Here is a 17,513-nt window from a genome sequence, read left to right on the forward strand (position 1 = left end):
ATGCAAAAAGAGAATGCAGAATACTTCAACAGCAACATTATAACTCAAAAAGCTAATTCTACCTTAGACTGCCATTTAAAAATTTCCAAGAAAGTTACTATTCCCTACTAAAATTAGTACTGCAGATGTTCAGGGTACTGCATCTTGACAGCAGCAACAGCAGTTTCAAGACCAACTCTAGAACCTTTGTACTTCCTCCTCCCGCCATGTTAAGAGTCAGAAGTCTGCCTAGTCACACTTGGAAGAGGAAGGACCGATCCAGAGAGGAAGGAAGTGGACAGGAGTCTGCGTCTCCAAATGTATAAAGGCCTGACATGTCAAGGATTTAGATTTATCAAGTGTGGTTCCAGGGTACAGAAAGACAATCAAAAAGAAACATTAACTTCAGTTCAAAATACCCAAGAACATTTCAAGGATCAGTTGTTCATAAATGGACTGGCCCACCTGGAAAAGTAGTAAGCATCTCATCACTGAAGGCCAGACCTGGTTACCCAAGGAGGTTTCCACCAGCCAGAGATACAAGAGTAGATGATTCTTCCCACCCTTCTCCTGCACAGGGCTTTCACAGTAGGGATGGCCTCCCTAACTCCAACACTTATCCATTCTCTCTGTCAATCTAGATACTAGATCAGAATGCAAATTAGTATCAAACGTTAGGATAGGCAATACAACTACAATTTACAAAAAAAAAAAAAAAAAGTAATGGAAATCCCAGTGTTATAACAAAAGTTGGGAATGCTAGGAACACTGTCAACTACTACTAAAACATACTGACAGTGAGATAGCCAACTCAGTGGGATACCATAAGCAATTCTCCCAGATACAGTATTCATATTCTATGAATTCTATGTAGCTTCCCTAAGCCATTTTCCTAAACATTCTTAATATCAGCAAGTTAACAGATTCCAAACTCAAAAAGACCAAGTTGGTTTCCTGAAATTACAGTGAGCCTCTTACCTTATTTTAAAAGGTTGCAAGCAAGAAGCCTATGCAAAAAAAGTTTTTATACAGCCCCAATTCAAGAGAAAAGATCCTAAGTCCCCTAACAACACACAGATTGAGATGTGGAGAGTGAAAGCAGGACTTACTTTTATCTGCAGACATCCAATTCTGCCCCATTATTTCCTCCTATACTAAGTTGATACTGTAGTGTTCAAATGGATGCATAACATGGTTTGGGTCCCCTGCTAATTCTACCCTAGTCACAAGATTACAGATCTGAGCAGCTCATTACCCAACTATTCAAATTCTAAATGATAGCATTGTCATAAAAAGTACTTTCAGCAGCTTCTCTACAAAGTACTTACTCCCTGACTGGAAGGTACATGTCCCACAATATACCAAATGCTCTAGAAAAAGGTCTAGGGATCCATATCCCTGCCTGACTCCCAGACCTACAGAATAAATGTCTGAAACCTACAGCTGTCAAAGAATAGCTTTCAGCCTGAAGGATATATTCCATACCACTTGTTCTATCCGCCAGGCTTTACCTTTCTGAACGTGGATGATATCCGGGAAGTTGGCCAGGTGCCCTTGATACAGCGCTAACAGGTCCATTACTGGGTCCAGGTCCTGCCTGGGCTGCTCGGCAAAGAGTTCGCCGATGGCATCATAGGCATCTCCGGTGAAGGCAATGGCCTGATTCAGGCCTGCTGAGAAAGCCTGCTGGTCCAGCTCAAAGGCCTGGCTGAGCCCACGGAAAGATTGGCCCACCTTCTGATACTCCTTCTTGAAGCCCGTCACCTGCTTGCGCGCGAACTCATTGGCAGTGTGGTTGAGCTGCAGCGTGCTGTCATCCATCTTCTTGGTGAAGCACTTAAAGCCATCTATCTTGCTCTCCACCTCCTGCAGGTCAAGAGCTGCTGCGGGCGGTGTGCTCAGGGTCAAAAAGAAGTTGGCACCCACCATCTCGTCCTTCTCGGCCTTCCTCTTGCCCTGTTTCCAGGCCTTCTCATCTGTGCTAATGGGGCAGGTCAGGAAGTGCTGGAAGACATCACACTGTGCCAGCACTGGGTGGCTGGCCATGTGGTTCATCCACCAAATCAGGCCTTTCCTGCGCTTGGAGATGAAGTCCTCTTCGAAGCGGCCAGTAGCCTGCTTCTCGGGCAGGTGGGGCACAGAGATGACAGGGAACTTCTCAGCCAGGCGCGCATACAACCAGTCGAAGTGCTTGTAGCGCCTGTGCACCGGGACCTGTGTGTGCGTGGGGACCAGCTTGTAGGAGATGTAGCTCTTCATACCCTTGAACTTGGTCTGCTTGGTGGGGTCGTCGATGGTGCACTGGAAGGGGTAGGGGTTCTCCTGCCACTCGGGGCCGTAGGGCCCTAGCACCACGCATAGCTTGTCCCCATCCTTCACGAAGCCCGAAGCCTCGCCCAACACGAAGGCCTCCCCACCTGACTTGACAAAAGTGGAGAAGCGGTTGAGGTTGCGGCTCACCGTGGCCGAGCTCTTGGCCCCCGAAGGGTGGTGCTGCGGAGGAGCTGATCCACCGCGGGAGCCCAGCGACAAGTCAGAGCGGGTGGACAAGCGGTAGCGGCTAGCAGCGCCGCCGCCCGCGGACGATGAGCCGTCGAGGTCCGGGTAGGTGCCGCTGCCCAGCACGCCAGGCTCGTCGGCCACCGTGGAGCTGTCGTCCCACTCGTCGTCCCAGTCATCGTCGCTGCCCTGGCTGGCCTGATAGCCGCCGTAGAGTTGCTGAGGCGACGGCTGCAGTACACCCCCGGCATACGGAAAGCCCGCGCCGGGCGGCTGGAAGGTGCTTGGCGGCGGCGCCTGCTGCGGCTGCAACAGCGGCTGGAAGGCGTCGGGCGGCGGCTTGAAGGAGGCGGGCGGCGCGGCCGGCAGGGGCTCGAAGCCGCCGGGCGGCACATTAGCATAGCGAGCAGGGGCGCCCGGACCGCCGTCGCCAGCCGGGCCGGGCTCGGGGGCTCGGATCACCTGCACGTACGAGGCCGGGAAGAGACCGCGGTCGCCGCGGCTGTTGACTCCCTCGAGCCAGCCCTCAATGTCCTGCTCGCTGCATAGGCTCAGCACCTCGTGCTCCCGCAGCGATATCTCTCCCGGGTTCTCCGACCTGAAGTCGTACAGCGCCCGGGCGCGCAGCGCCATGGTCCTGGCGCCTTGGCGGGAGGTCCCGATACCGGGGCCCCGTGCCCGGGTCCCGCCCAAGGTGCTCGCGGTGCTACCCGCACCCTGGTACACGGACTAGAGCCCTGAAGGCAGAGCGCAGCCCGCCTCCCTGGCCCGCCGGTAGCGCCCTCCGCGCAGCTCCGCTTGCAGCCCCGACTGCCGCGCAGGGCCGCCGCCGGCCGGGGGCGGGGCCCGCGGCCTCCCACGTCCCCAGCTGCGCTAATCCACAGCCGAGAGCCACGTGCCAGGCGAGAGCAAGCGATGGCCGAACTGTCGCGCTTGCCGCCCGACCCGACCTCGTGGCGCCGCTGCCCCCTTGTGGCTGCAGCTGCGGCGTGAAGCAGGGGAATGAGAGCACAGTGGGTGGAGGAGGTGCTTTCTATTCAGAAGTAAATATTTAAGGACTTTTAAGGGTTAAAAACCATAATTTTTTTTAAGTTAAAAGTTTAAAAATTCTTCCTAGAAGTAAGTTAGTATTTGCATGCCTGATAAACTTTCACACTCTGAAGGTTCAGTGAAGGTTCCTAGATGAGTTAACCCTTGCATGTAAGGAAGGATTTTGCAAGGAAGGTTAGTGATTGCACGACAGGATGCCTATGTCAAGGAGTTATTCACTGATGGAGCTTCTCTTCCCTCTCGTATTCTCTGAAGCTTTTTGGTGTGGAGAGGAGGAGATTGACAGAGCAAAGTAAGAGCTAGGGAAGGTGTTATGTTTGACAAAAGCAGAAGCAAAGAGTGTTGTAGTGAGAAAGGAGCTAGAGAGTTGCCAGTAAAATAAGTTGTGCTCAGAAGGCTAAGATTTTGCATGTGACCCCTCTCCTCCCTGAGACAGATGGGTGCAATTCTAGACTTCAGAACCAGGCTGCTGAGTTCCAATCAGTGTTCCTATACAAACTAGCTCTATGACGTCGAGCAAGTCACTTATATTGTATCTACCCCCTAGGCTTGTGGTGGGGGTTCATACCAATGAAACATTAATATGTGGCATACACTATACATGGTAAGCACAGTTTTAGTGTTTGCTGCTGCTATTATTGTTATGGAAAGCCAAATTCCTGGCCTCTTTCATAAAGAGAATAAAGGTCCCATAATTGCAATTGTAGGGTGTACACACTAAGAAAAGTCTCAGTGTTCACACCTCTTCTCCTGGTCTGAGGTCAGTGACTATCCCTCTCCAGATCATCTCTATGTTTCACTAAACTTATGTTATTTTAAAGATAATTTGATCATAAATCACTTCCTGAAATATTAATCAACTCCAGTCTCCTACAGTTGCCTTGTTTTGTATCTTCTTTTCCTTCAGTGTATAATTTGCCCAAAGCTTTTTCTTCACATAATCTCCTCTTATTAAGTCTAGCCTAATTATTCCTTTGAAGGCAACTTTAATTGGGGTTCAGCATTCATATGTCATTAATTTCAGCCTGTTCTCTGTCCCTTTTCCGGCAAACAAGCCAGAGGAGTGTACCATTTTTGTAAGGGCTGTGTTACTCTAAGAATCCTGAAAAAAATCACAAACATAGTTTAACAGAACTACTCCCAAAGAGAATGCCATAATGCAAAACTTTAATTCAGTTCAGCAAATCAATTCTAAATTACAACATTTTTTAGCTGAAAACTCTGGTATGACTATTCTCACAGTGAGTACCAGGGACCAAGGAATTTCTTTCTTTTTTCCATATTTTTAATTGGTGCACTATGGTTGTTCATAATAATGGGATTCGTTGTTACGTATTCAAACATGTCCAAGATATAACAGTACAACTTGGCCAATATCATTCCCCAGTATTTCTCCTTTTTTTCCTTTTCCCTCCTCCTGGTCTTTTCCTCTACTGATCTAGGATCATTGAATTTTAATGACAATACTTTATGTGGCCAGAAATATGAAGTTAACATTAAACATCTCCAATACAGATTATTTTATTAACTTATGAGAAGCTAACCTGGAATATTTAAGATAAACATACTTAATTTCACTATTCATTTGGTGGTTACTCTTTAGATTCTAGAGTTAATTACAGTAACTTCAGACTTATTTCAAGTGTGACAAATCCAGTTCAAGGTGATGGTTTTTACAGAAGGCAGAGCTGCTGTGGAAGCAATAGTTGAGGAATTATTGAGCATCTGAGGTCTGAGGTTGGTTGCAGCACAGGTGCATACGCATTTTCAGGTGCTCAGCTTGTGAAAGTCAAGTTCAAGGATTTTATGCTTGCCAGGTACCTAGCTTCCAAAAAGATGGAGTCAGGCTATCCTGGTGTTTGCCCTTATGCACTGAGTGGCAGGAAACAGCCTACCCCTAAAGGGTCTTGAACATGTAGAAAATGTGCTCTAGTATTAACAACTTGTAACTATTCACTCAGGGAAGTAGACTCAGTAATGCATTTCTAAAAGATTTCTCAAGAAAAATGAGAATATTGTTCATAATTTAGTTCACACGGTCATTAAAACTATCAATAATTTCCATTTCATTATGCCTTTATAAAAAATCTTTAGGTGACTCTAAATGGCCCCAAACAACAGGATTTTCTCATTTTTCCCCTTTGCTGGAGACACCGAGGTCTGCCAGTTGGTTGGCTGTTTCTTCCACTGAGAGAGGCCATAATAGTTCCTTTGCTATTCCTGAAACAATAAAGCACATTTCTGCTTCAGGTGTTGCCTTTGCTGTTTTCTCTGCCTGGAAATTTATTCCCCCAGAGATCCACCATGCTCTACTTTCTCTTCATTCAGAATTGACCTGGCTCCTCCAAACCTCCTTTCTCCTCCTCCCTTGGAGAACCAAGAATAAAATGGAAGGAGCTTGGGTCCCTGAGTCATGGATCCCAATCACACTTTGTGGAAGAAAAATTCTACATTGGGCTAAGCCCCTGAAATTGCAGGGTCTATTTGCTGAGACAGATGGCATTAATTATCCTGACTAGTACAGTTTCCCTCCCTCCCATCCCATCCATCAGCCAGTTTTATTTTTCTTTTCAGTACTTACTGCCTAACCTTATGTACACATTAGTTATCTGCTAGAATATAAACCTCTTCCAGGCAGCAGGTTTGTTCTGGGCACTAAGGATCTACCAATGAACAAAGTATGTGTTCAATTGAATGAATGAGAAAATGTCTATTATTTCCTAGATGATGTTAGCTCCTAGAAGTACCTCGAACTGTCTGGGTCTATAGGCCTGGGCCCCTCTGCTGCCACTTTTCTTTAACAACCTTAAAACTAACTCAATTACTCAGAACACAACTGTGAACTTTCTGAGATTGTTGGAAATTTTATCACTGCCAAGTGAGACATTGTTTTTAAAATAACACTAAATGGTACTTGAAAACCATTCCTTTGTGTGGAGCATTTCTCAAATGTACACATACGATTTTATAAGCACTTCCCTCTTTATTGTTATTCCTTGCTGTGTTCACAGCAGCTCCTCCACACACAGAGCAGACATTGTCACCTCCTTTATCACACATCAGGGCACCCAACCACGGAGAAGACTGTCTGCTGAGGTCACATTGCTGTCATGTGACCTAATAACTATTCAGCTGTCCTGATAACTTCCATCCACTGAATCACTGGTCTGCACTCTGCTGGTTCCTCAAAATTACTATTATTATTCAAGAGCACTGGCCACTTACCAGAGGCCTGGATTCAGAAATAGTGTTGCCTTCGAAAGGAAGGGTGCTATGTCCCTTTGTCAAATGAATGAGTAAAATGAATGAAATTTTCCAAACCTTAGACTGCAAAATGGGAATAAAAACCTACTTCATAACATCGTATCAGGATTTAATGAAATAATTAGGTCATACAATGTTTTACAATGCTCAGGTGGAAAAGTAGTTTTCATATAATTAAAAGCAGTACAGTTCTTAAAATCAGTTTCCAAAATTATGTGCTTCATTCTTGAGATAAATTTTTAAGGTGTTGATTTGGATGAATTCTCATATTTATAGTCTATAATGTTAGCTTCCTCTGCAATGCTGTTTATAGTTATAAATGTACAATTACCTAAAAAGATATCTACTGCTATTGAAGAAATCCCTCATTTTTCCTTACTGCACATTTTTCATACACAGCTCATTTCTGCTCCAAAATCAAATAAAGAACATGATTCAACATTCGTCTGACAGTTCCCTTTATAAATTATCCTCTTTCTTCAAACATGTGTTTCATTTAATTAACTCAGCTATTGACTGATGAGTGTGTTCTTGTAGCTACATTGCCCTGTTTGTAACTGCCCTATTTTGAATTGTGGTCTGTTTTCTTCCACTTTTCAATATGTTCACATTTTTATAGTTTATCAGGCAATATTCCTCTATGTATAGAACCAAAGTCACAAACTATCAAACCAAGACCTGAATCTGGCCTATCATTTGGTTGGATGGGCATGTAAAATACAGAGGTTCCCTGAATACAACAGTTTAACTTATGACTTTTCAATGGCACAAAACCAAAATGCATGCAGTAGAAACCATACCATGAATTTTGAATGTTGATCTTTTCTTATTTGTGGCATGATGCTCTGGAACAGCAGCAGGGAAGCAAAGCTGTGAGTCAGTCACGTGATCACAAGGGGATACAAGCAGTACTTTATTCTGCAGTGCACTCTGTGACTAAGTTATGGTGTTCTGTAGTTAAGGTATATTAAATTAGTTTTCAACTTACAATATTTTCAGTTTGTGATGAGTTTATCAGGTCTTGACTCCATCATAAATTGAGGAGCAACTGTGTTGGAGATTTCTCATCCAAAAATATGGATTCTCGCTTCTTTTTAGAAAAGGAAAAATCAGAATGTCTGGCCACACTGAGCCAGCATTTCTACTTAGCAATTATTAACTTGTCCCCATTAGGCAGGGCATGTTCAGCTCAAGTACACTATGGTTCCCACTACTCTTCGGTGTCTTTTTTTTTTTTATTGTTGGTTGTTCAAAACATTACATAGTTCTTGATATATCATCTTTCACACTTTGCTTCAAGTGGGTTATGAACTCCCATTTTTAGCCCATATACAGATTGCAGAATCACATCAATTACACATCCATTGATTTACATATTGCCATACTAGTGACTGTCGTGTTCTGCTACCTTTCCTATCCTCTACTATCCCCCCTCCCCTCCCCTCCCCTCTTCTCTCTCTACCCCCTCTACTGACCTTCATTTCTCCCCCTTGTATTATTTTTCCCTTTCCCCTCATTTCCTCTTGTATGTTCTTTTGTATAACCCTGAGGGTCTCCTTCCATTTCCATGCAATTTCCCTTTTCTCTCCCTTTCCCTCCCTCCTCTCATCTCTGTTTAATGTTAATCTTCTTCTCATGCTCTTCGTCCCTACTCTGTTCTTAGTTACTCTCCTTATATCAAAGAAGACATTTGGCATTTGTTTTTTAGGGATTGGCTAGCTTCACTTAGCATAATCTGCTCTAGTGCCATCCATTTCCCTGCAAATTCTATGATTTTGTCATTTTTTAATGCAGAGTAATACTCCATTGTGTATAAATGCTACATCTTTGGTGTCTTAAACTCAAGACTATCTTCCATTCCTGCCCCTATAGACATAGGAGGGTTTGTACCTCTCACATGTTCCAGGGGAAGAATAATTACCCCTGTGGTATCACCTTGGGCATCTCTTTCTGAGCTCAACACTCACTTCTGGATACCACCCACAGGATATTTGCTGGAATATCTGCCCTTCTTCCACTAAACAAGTAGACACCAGAATATACACTATACCTGCTCCATCCCTTGAGGAGTTAGCGAGTAAAATTAACATGATCAGGGAAGGCTTTCTGAAGTAAATGTGCCTAATTTGATTAATTAGGTTACAGTGGGATGAGAAAGAGGTAGAAGATGACTTTTATTTCCTGATGATTACCAGAAACCTAAGCGCCCAGCCTGCTTCTTTCACTTATTGTACCATATTCACATGTCTCCACTCAATTGCTGGAGGCTGTAATTGGAATGGTCCCTATACTCATGGAACTTAGAGTGCAGAAGAGTCTGGTGGATGGAGGGGTCATTTGCTCAAATAGATCAAGTGTTCTTTCCAATGACCAGTCCCCACCCTGAGGCTTCCTAGGGCTGCTAGCCATCAGTCCACTCAGGAGCAGAGTAAAGGACAGTTTAGACTTTCTAAGGATTTTAGGAGTTGTATGCCAGAAAACTAGAAGGCCAAATATATATTTCACAAGATCATACTTGGAAACTAAAAGAGAATTTCAAGGAAGAGAAGAAAGCAGTCCCATCAGAAAAGGAAGTATTCATTCGAATTTAGCTGAAGAGTTCATTCAACAGATTAAAGGTGTCCAAACCCTGCCAGCTGACCCCAGATCTGCTGCCTCCTGGGTTTTCCTTCTCTGACACTGGTGTTCATGCACAGCACTCTTCCATGGGAATCTCAGAGTCATCTTAACTCTGTGGATCCTTCAACTCTCACCCAAACCCCAAATCTAGTCCCTTTGTCATCCCCTCAGTCACTACCTGAGTTTAGGTTGCCTTCTTACTACAATGGGCTATTGCAAATGCCCTGCAGTTGTTTACTTTTCACTTTCACTATACTAGCCTTCCCACTGGGGTTGCTCAACAACCTGTCAAAACTTGGGACTTTTACACATGCTTTCCTCTGGCTGGAGTATGCCCAGTTCTACTTGGCAGAACTGTTTATCATCCTTTGACACCCTGCTCCTCTTCTCCCTAGAAGCTTCTCTTGGCAACCCTGCAGAATGCTTTATTCCTTCCCTGTGTTCTCACTGCCGTTCATTCATACAGGTCTTATGGCATCTATCCCACTGTGATATAAGGATTTATTACCAGTCTATAGGGCTGTTCCCATTTACATGAATTTCAGGTGTGAAAGGTCTAGAAAAGTAGTGGTTTTTAAAGATCAATAAGATCCCTAATTTATAACCTGAAGTCTTTGTGGTTTCCTTTGGGCAGAGAGGTATTGTAATATTTTATGTGGCAGTGGTCAAGTGTACAGTAGCTATAGGAAACAGATATATTATAAATGTGGGCATTAACCAAATTTGAGAAAATGGAAGGAGATATTTAGGGATAAATGTGAGTTTAAGTTTCCAGACATAGAAATAGATAACTTAAGATTCTTCAGTTATCATTCTTTAGTTCAGAAAAGAAAAACTCATTTGTAAAAAGTTAGAATGTGAGAAGACACATGGAAAAGTTGTGAAGGAAGGAAGGAAAGAGGGAAGGAAGAAAAGAAGGTAGGCAGGCAGGCACACACACCTGGTTGCTCCAGGTACACCAAGTCCTCACTGTTCTTCGCTGCTAACCATGCTGGCTCTCTGTGTGGGGCCGTGTCCATGCTTCTATTATAAATTCAAATGAACCCTTTATCTCATTAACATATGAGAACTCTATTCTTGCATCTTTGCCTACAGGGTTAGAAACTGCAGGGGAATCTAAAATTCAGTGAAGTAAATCAACAAGCAAAACTGAAACAACAAAGAACCAAACAAAATCTAACTGGAAATTTACTAAGAATTGATTTCATGATACATTGACTCCTCCTCTAAGATACCTATCAAGTTTCAAGAAACTGATGTCTGTAAGACAAGGAAATAGTTTGGAAAAGAAATGAATATGTACATAATAGACTATTACCCGAAGAACATAACATAGCTTTCCAGGAGAGTATTGCCATTTATAAAACAGATTTTGTAAAGGTAAAACTGCATGCAAATACAACAATCTTACCTTACACAAGATGGTTATTATTTAAATATGACAGGTAGTAGCATTTTAAAGAAGTTATTAATTAAATTGCCACATGGGATAGGCAAAACCAGTGGGTCTGGTGGAGGGGTAGGGAGTGATAGGGAGATGAGGGCTGTTGATAAACTGAGAGCTTACCCCAGCTAAAGGGAGGCTTTTTGGTGACATGCAGGAATATGGGCCCTCTATTCCATATGCCTTGATTTTTCTGAGAATCCAGAAATCGTGATTTGTACGTAAGAACTCCTGATTTTGAAAACATCATGTAGGCCAAACAACATGTATCTAATACCAGGATTTACCCTACCAACCCCTAGTAGGGCAATACCTGTTTTGAAAGTTTAAATTATTTTTTACCTGTCTTAATCCTGACTGGTAAAAGAATATCTGAGAGGGCTGGGGTGTGGCTCAGTGGTAGAGCACTTGCCTAGCATATGTGAGGCACTGGGTTCAATCCTCAGCACCACATAAAAATAAATGAATAAAATAAAGGTATTGTATCCATCTATAACTAAAAAAAAAAAAAATATCTGAGACCCGCCAGACAATGCTGTGTGGCACACACTATATTTCTGGAAGTGTTTGAAGATATTTCAGGCATTCAGACAGTAGGAGTGGCTGAGATCAGCAGGAGGAATGCCCATTTCCAATCAAGGTGAGGTCATGGATTTTCCCCAGAGCAGCTCTGGACAAGCCCTTCTTTTAGAGAAGACCTCTGCTCTCTTTAAATGCCCTGTCATAACAGGAAAAGGCAGGCTGCTTGTGGTGGAACATTTTCCCCATCTCATTCTACACATATTGGCCAAACTCAGAGGACATGTTTATAAAAATCAGAGGAGCAGTGGGGAAATGGATCTGATGACTTTTCAATGGCATAGACAGCACTGCCGTCAATTTCACATGAAGATCTATATGTCCATAATTGTCATTGTCACCGCTTTTCAAAGAAACTCAAAATTATACCTAGAGAAGAATATGCAGGGTCTCTTCTCTCTCTCTCTCTCTCTTTCTCTCTCTCTCTCTCTCTCTCTCTCACACACACACACACACACACACACACACACCATGCTGAATATCAGGTAAAGAGATTCACATTCAGGTAAGCAAAACATTTTAAACAAGGATAAGTGACTTGCTTTTGAGGAAATCCTATCATGAATATTTTCTTTAGTAAAGAATTCTCTTAGCATATGAAACATATGTGTAAAGGGTCTTTATAAATTCATATCTATGTATAAAACAAATTCATGTTTCTCTATGAAATAACATCCCAGTATCTGGAGATCAGTCTGGTGGCTAAATCATCAAGTATCCAGAAACATTGTAGTGATAGACCTGAAGGTTCTCTTCTTGCTGTTTTTATGTTTTACTTTATTTTATTTGGCACTGGGGTTGACTCCAGAGGTACTTTACTAGAACTATCTCCCCAGTCCTTTTTAATTTTTATTTTGAGACAGGATCTCACTAAGTTGCAGAGGATCTCATTAAGATGCTGACCTAATTTGTGATTCTCCTGCCTCAGCCTTCCAAGTTGCTGAGGTTACAGACATGTATCAACATGCCCAGCTTTAATTTTAATGTATTTTTAAAAACTCCTTGGCAGTCCACCAAAGGACTCTCAGTAGATTCAGCTTCAATGTTAAACCAAACTGCTGCTAGAGGGAGGTGAAGTGTAAGAGTGAGATAGCGATAGTGGAATCTTTATTTAAAGTGAATCCAAAGAAACCTGTTTACTTGTGCTATTTACCAACATCTGGGCTCCCATAACTTATAAGCCAAGTGTGCACAGAAAAATTCTCAGGCTTAGGATGATCTCAGGCTTCCTAAGCACAAATACTTGGAGGAACCGCTTTCTGGGAAGAGCACTGAGGAGGGCAATCGGGCACAGAATTTGTCCTTTAGACGACCTTCAACTTATTTCAGAAGAACTTCGTGTAGGAAAGAAAAAGATTCTCCAACTTCAGCTCGGATGGGTCCATGAATGTTTTTTCTGGTCTTCAGGAAAAGCAAGAAGAAGGAAGAGAAGGTGCTTACAATATCAACCTTAGAAGTTCAAATGATTTGGCTGAGAGTTTTCAGAATGTTCCTGGTTTGGGTTTATTTTGTCCCTTCCACCTCCACTCACCTTCAGGTGCTCATAAGAACTGGCCATACTTTGGAGATTCTCTGGAAATCTGGGAATGGAATGACCCAGCTATCCCTCTCCTCGGTCTATACCCAAAGGACTTTAAACCAGCATTCTACAGGGACACAGCCACATCAATGTTTATAGCAGCACAATTCACAATAGCTAAACTGTGGAACCAACCTAGATGCCCTTCAGTAGATGGGCAGGATAAAAAAAAAAATGTCACATATATACATAATGGAATTTTACTCAGTAATAAAAGAGAATAAAATCATGGCATTTGCAGGTAAATGGATGGAGTTGGAGGAGATAATGCTAAGTGAAGTTAGCCAATCCCAAAAAAACAAATGCCAAATGTTTTCTCTGATATAAGGAAGCTGATTCATAGTGGGGTGGGTGGGGGGAACATGGGAGGAATAGACGGTGGGGTGGGAGGGAAAGGGAATGGGCAGGGGATTAGCAAGGATGGTGGAATATGATAGACATTATTATCCAAAGTACATGCATAAAGCCACGAATTGGTGTCAACATACTTTATATACAACATACTTTATATACAACCAGAAAAATTGTGCTGTATATGTGTAATAAGAATTGTAATGCATTCTGCTGTCAATTATTTTTTTAAAAAAATCAATAAAAAAAAGAACTGGCCATAATTAGATCATTAATGATTTAACAAATATTTCTTGCATCTACAATGTGCCAGTATTGGAGATAAATATATGAATAAGTCATAGGAACTTGATGTCTGGGGATGGGAGGAGAGTTGAGTACTTGAACAGGCACAGTAACATAGGCAGTAACAGATCATTTTATCATTTTGACACAGTGTATTAAGCATATGCACACATAGATACATAGGCATGTGTGCATGTTAATAATATTTTCTTTTTTCATGTAGAATATACATATAGATGAATATGTATATGCATGTATATCATATGAATATATAAAATACCAACTGGTAATTTTATATAAAGCATTATGTTAAACACATCATCACACTTCATATTCACCAAAAATATTGCTTTGAGGATGATCAATCCCAAATAAAAGAGGAGAGGTTGAGACTTAGAGGAAAAGGAACTTTCCTAAGGTTAGGAGATGGTAGGAGGAGGCATGGGATTAAACCCAGGTCTGCCAGATGCTAAGCCTTTGTTCCTAGCTACCATTGTTCTTCTTCTCTTTTGGAGAAGTCAACACAGGTGCTGCCTATGGGCTGTGTTTTTAAAGTCTTTTGAATAGGCATGATGCTGATGGGATTCAAAATTCGATAACATAAAGCAGGCTGTGGAAAGTCTTGCCCCAGTTCTGTCCAGCCTCTACTTAACAACCCTCTCTTCTGTCTCTGTACCAAAGCAGACAACTTTGTACTTTCTTGTTATCATTCAACAGTTTCTTTACACAAATATATTTATCCATTCCCCTCCTTTACACTAGAAGTAGTATAATAATACATCCTGTAATTTGCTTTTTAAATTTAGTGATATATCTTAAGAATATTTCCACGTCAGTTTATGGTGTAGGAGGGAGAAGATCATTTTCTCTCTAACGTCGGTATCTTAGTTGAGAGGAAACCCTGTCGTGAAAAATTAACAATAGGAAAATAATCAAAGTTCTGTGACACATGTACCTCAAGTATTCATGGGAGATGAACCAGAGAAATGAGTAAATCTCTAGAATAGACTTAAAAAAGTTGTCTTAGACTTCAGGCTTAAATATCATGATCTGCAGAAACAAAAAAGGAATGGTGCCCAGACAGGCCTACTGCAATAGAATGGCCAGGAAAAGTACCACTGATGAAGAATCTGTAGGGATTGAATTCCCCTTCTCTTCCTGCTGCGTGGGTAGAGAGAAATTGCCTTTTAGAGATATAGATTTCTCTTACAAAAGGGTAACTTCTCAGAGCCTCCCCTGTGCCTAAATTTCTCAGAATAATCCCTATGTTAAAGATAGGGACATTTTTTGAGATGGCATGTCCTGGACTATAGAGTATCCTCTTTTTTTTTTTTTATGGTACCAGGGATTGAACTCAGGGGCACTCAACCACTGAGCCACATCCCCAGCCCCATTTTTAAAAAAATTTTATTTAGAGACAGGATCTCACTGAGTTGTTTAGTGCCTCACCATTGCTGAGCTCATCTCTTTTATAATAATATATCACATTCTGTGGACGTACCTAAATTTATTTAAATATTGTACTTCCATTTAATGAACATTTCTGGGCATTATTCTGAACCTGATACCTTAGTGAATTCTCTGTAGAAAGATTTTTTTCTGTTGACTTTTGGGTTCTCCTGGATTTTACTATCATTTCCAATTTTATATTTCTCATTCCCCTTTCTTGTATAATTTCATTTGTCATTCCTTGACTGGAGGTTTTAGAGGAGCCGGACTTAGTCAAAGAGAAGATTGGTGTTCCTCATAGGAAAGGATGCAAAGTTGTAAAGCAGCATGGTAGATACTGGGAAATAGGAGACATAAATAATATCACAGTGACAAAGGTGTGAGGTTGAAGGAATTGCCCTGTAAGAAAGTTGGATGTTATGTGGATGAATGTGATGAGGGTTTTTGGAATGAAAGAAATAAAAAGCTCAGGCAGGAGTAAGACAGACCTATCTGAGGGTGGTAAATCAGAGGTTAGAAATGCCTTCAGGAAATAACTGAATGATTCTGGATGAAACATGATAGAGATAAGCAATGTCTGTGGGAGGGTGAGAGAAGGATGGTAAAGACAGTTCCATAGTCTCCCCTTATCCATGGGGAGACATTCTAAAACTCCCCAGGGGATTCCTGAAGACTACAGATAGTACCAAACTATATATATATATATATATATATATATATACACACACACAATACACACACACACACACATACACACACACACACTAGGTTTTTCCTATACATACCTAGGATAAAACTATATTTATAAGTTAGGCATATTAAAAGATTAACTATAACTAATGGTAAAATAGAACAATTATGAAAATATATTGTAATAAATTGATGTGGATAAGATCTCTGTATTTTTTTTTCTGGAACATTGCTGTTTTACACTTTGTCTCTAATAATTACAGTATCTGGATTCTTTGTAGATATGTTTCTGTTGTCTGTTGTTTTATTTCCTCATGTATCTGGCTCCTGAAGGGAAGGTAAACTTTTACCTCTGAAGTTTCAGCAATTAAATGTACTGAAACAAACTAACAATAGGCAAATCAACAGGAGACAAGATATACACAGTGATTAACAAAAAAGTAGTGTTCATTGTGTACCCCTGTAATCCCAGTTCCTAGGGAGGCTGAGGTAGGAGAATTGCAAGTTCAAGAGTCAGCCTGGGCTATGTGGTAAGACCTCATCTCAAAAAACAAAACACGCACATGTGCGTGGGAGCCATACAAAATGAGAAACACAAGGAGCCAGATGGTTGAGGTTTACATGTCCTCTTCACAGTGGAGAAGGAAGTAGGGAGGCCATAGGCAATACTAGACTTGTAGTAAATTATTTTTAGGAAAGAGAATAAGCCCAGAGAATACACAATAGCCTGAGACAAAGTTTTTCTGGGTTCTGCATGTGGTGTTTGATGTGTGTGTGTGTGTGTGTGTTTGTGTATGCACACGATTGAACCAGGGTCTCATGCATATTAGGTAAGTCCTCTACCACTGAGCCACACCCCCAGCTTCTTGGGTGTGGTGTTTAATTTTCAGTCTCTTCTTCTGTGATAAGAGTTTAATCTGACTTGGTTATTCTGCCTTGGATGATATTTGAAAGCAATGATGTTTCTCTCTGTGGCTCTGATGTTTATGAGGACAAGGAAACTTCAGAGAAAGCTTTTCCATGCATTTACTGTACACCAGTGGTTCTATGTTTGAAGTCCAAAGTGACATATTCTGGGTATAGTTTCTGAGCCCCAACATTACCACTTGGTGTTGGTGGTGTATTTGAAAAATAATTTCAGGTGGTAATGTTGGAATAACAGTTTCTTTCTTTTTCATCTCTTGGGATATAGTAGTGAAGACATGTGCCTCAAGGTTGTCTTGCTGAAAGTCAAACTCCTCTTCCTTCCCCCAAACCTGCATCATCGAAGTGCATTTCTTCTGGGGCCTCTCTCCTTGGCTTGCAGTTGGTTGCCGCCTTGTTGTGTCCTCATGTGGTCTTTCGTCTGTGTATGTCTGTCCTGGTTGTCTCTCTGTGTGTCCAAATTTCCTCTTCTTATAAGGACACCACTCGGATTGGATTAGGCCCTACCCTAACAGCCTAATTTTAACTTAATCACCTCTTAAATGGCCTTAAGTCTTGGGATATTCAGGTTGCTATAATAAAATACCATAAACTAGGTGACTTATAAATGACAGATATTAATTTCTCACAACTCTGGAAGCTGGTAAGTCCAAGGTCAAGGTGGTCAGCAGGTTTGTTGTGTGGTGAGGGTCTCCTTCCTTCATAAATGATGGTGCCTTGTTGCGTCCTCTTTTGTAAGGCTCTAATCCTTTGAATCAGAATGACACCCTTGCAACCTTGCAAGGGAATGTGAATGACACC

General features: G+C 41.9%; 1 protein-coding gene across 1 annotated transcript in view; it reads right to left on the reverse strand.

Annotated features, from left to right (window-relative positions):
- The window catches only part of Snx18 (sorting nexin 18), a 28,987-nt gene extending 25,686 nt beyond the window's left edge, over nucleotides 1-3,301 (reverse strand). The window contains exon 1 of the mRNA XM_027938135.2: nucleotides 1,491-3,301. Coding sequence (XP_027793936.1) covers nucleotides 1,491-3,111 — 1,621 coding nt within the window. The 5' untranslated portion in view covers nucleotides 3,112-3,301. The remainder of the gene's footprint in view (nucleotides 1-1,490) is intronic.
- Between the last annotated feature and the right edge of the window lie 14,212 nt (nucleotides 3,302-17,513).

The sequence above is a fragment of the Marmota flaviventris genome, chromosome 5, assembly GCF_047511675.1.
Source record: "Marmota flaviventris isolate mMarFla1 chromosome 5, mMarFla1.hap1, whole genome shotgun sequence".
Lineage (NCBI taxonomy): Eukaryota > Metazoa > Chordata > Mammalia > Rodentia > Sciuridae > Marmota > Marmota flaviventris.